Source organism: Austrofundulus limnaeus, unplaced genomic scaffold (genome assembly GCF_001266775.1).
Source record: "Austrofundulus limnaeus strain Quisiro unplaced genomic scaffold, Austrofundulus_limnaeus-1.0 Scaffold7, whole genome shotgun sequence".
NCBI lineage: Eukaryota > Metazoa > Chordata > Actinopteri > Cyprinodontiformes > Rivulidae > Austrofundulus > Austrofundulus limnaeus.
The window spans coordinates 5427275-5429535 of record NW_013952409.1 but is presented as its reverse complement, the minus strand read 5'-3'; the positions used below and the strand labels follow the sequence as shown (position 1 = coordinate 5429535).

General features: G+C 43.1%; 1 protein-coding gene across 1 annotated transcript in view; it reads right to left on the bottom strand.

The window, feature by feature from the left end:
- The window catches only part of nup205 (nucleoporin 205), a gene marked incomplete in the record, with an annotated part of 21112 nt that overhangs the window by 11334 nt on the left and 7517 nt on the right, over positions 1-2261 (bottom strand). The window contains 7 exon segments of the mRNA XM_014034564.1: positions 172-296; positions 374-538; positions 638-719; positions 932-1052; positions 1160-1349; positions 1443-1680; positions 1791-2000. Coding sequence (XP_013890018.1) covers positions 172-296; positions 374-538; positions 638-719; positions 932-1052; positions 1160-1349; positions 1443-1680; positions 1791-2000 — 1131 coding nt within the window.

The following is a 2261-nucleotide window of genomic DNA, read 5'->3' as shown; positions in this document are numbered from 1 at the left end:
CAGGAAGTCCTGGCTGGTCCTCAGATAGCGCATTGTGGGTCCAGATGTGTCAGGGCAGGCACACAGCTGATAGATCACCTGAGAGAGGAAGAGTGTGTGTTAAGATATTAAACAAAGATTTTTAAAAAGCGGTCAATAATTTGTAAAAAGGCCCTCTGGTTTTGTTATTACCTGGTAGCAGAGCTCTGCCAGGTGAGGGGCTTCCTGTGTGAGTGCTGGTCCTGATCTCTTCTCTGTGCCTCTCTGCAGCAGACTCAGGATGGCGTGCAGGCAGCTTCGAGGACATCCCAACACACCTGCAATAAACAGCCAGTTAATAAATAAATAACAAATTAAAACAATTCAAACCAACTTGGTGATTTGAAACCCTAACCTGGGTCCTGGAGATTCGTTGAGGACACAGGCTTCTTGACTTCATAACCCAAAAGATAAAGAGCCAGATTTGGGGCCTTCAGCTCCAAGGAGGTGATGAGCAGATTCAGGATGTGAATCTGGGTTTCATGTCGGATTCTTGCCAYCTTCTTTTGTTGGTCTGATTCTGAAGGTTAAGAAAGTTGTTCAGTCAGTTTTCAGATATTATTATWACAGAAATTAAACTAAAATTGAAGCAGAAGAAGCTACAGTTCAGGTTATGTACCGTCTTCTTTTTCTGTTCCCTCTTCTGCTTCTTCATTGTCCAGACACTCCACAAAACCAGCCATAAGCTTCTCACTCACAGACTGAAAAACAAACATTAAAACACATTTCTTCCTGGAAACTGCACATCCATCTAACAGATTTTAAACAGAACACAACATATCTTCTCACGGTACATCTAACAAAGGTTTTGATATAAATAAATGCATAATTTAAGCTTTTAGCCCCTCAAAATTATGTCTAAAAATCAAAAAAGAGGTAAAGTTTTAATGTTAAATATTAGACTTGCATTTACCTGGTCGTGTGTGAAATCTCCCACCAGCCTTATCTGAATGTTGGGGTAGTTGGCAATGCAGCGAAGAATCTTTGCACTCTGAAAAGCCGCCTCTGGGTTGGAGCTGCTGTGGTAAAGATACCTGCAGGAGACAAAACAATCAACTCAGAAATTTATATTAATATTTAAAAACATAGGATTTAAAAAGAGTAAAAAAAAACAGTCTCTGATGATRTACGACGCACATACCTGGCAATGTTGATAATGTGATCGGCTTTTCTGGTTTGAGGACTGACTCCYTGGAAGAGTTGCTCCAGAGGAGACACAATCAGAGAGGCCTGGCTCTCCCTGAGGAGGTCCATGAACACCACCTCCTTCTGCAGAGCCAAATCAAAGAGGCAGAGGCAGTGCAACACTGCAGACTCCAGGTGTTTTTTACCTGTAAGTGAGCGGTAAGAGGTGGGCCACATTGTCAGAACTGCACATATAAACCATCCGTATTTCTCTGAAGGCAGTAGCAGGTTTTGCTCACCAGGAAAGGGTGAGTAAGTRTCCAGCTGACGCACACCCTCCTCCAGCAGACTGAGGCAGAGAGCCAGCATGGGCGAGTCGTTAAGCAGGTGAAACATGATGCTGTGACCGGGGGGCTTGTCTGCAGGGACCTGCTCGCCCTGCAGCTCCACAGTCTCCTGGATAAAGTCGGACGGCTGAGGCTCGTAGTTCCTCAGCAGCTTATGGAACACCTCTAAGACAGAGTCTGCTACCTCCCACTGACAAAAAAAGAAATTAAATTTGTAAAACTTGAACACAAATCTGCACAGACACAAGTCAACATCTGCACRCTTAAAACAATCCAACGTATTCCAGAAGAGATAAATACCTTCTCAGCAGGACGCCGATATGCTCTCGTAGGAAAGGGGAGGAATACCGAGTCACGCAGGAAGTTCAAATAAGGCTGAAAGCCTGGAACTCGTAGACCCGCCCCTAAATTGAGAGGCACACTGCTCTCAACTAACGTGCTGATCAGATGGCAGAAGGAGCGTGTCAAAGGGTACTCCTCACAGCTGGACTCGATCTCATTCAGYTCAACCTGAGCCACAAAAACATCAATTCAAGTTGTTAAATGTGCATCTTCTTATAAGCCCAATACTAAAACAGTTCTAGGTCTATGTCGTTACAAGAACATTTATATTAAATACTAATTACTTATGCAGGGTATCTGCAGGTTTTAGCAAGTCAAATTTAAGACTTTTTAAGACCTTTTCAATACCACCTTGTATGAAATTCAAGACTGAAAAAACTATAAATATCGGCGATCGTTAGGGGATCGTGCTGTATTATAACCATGAAT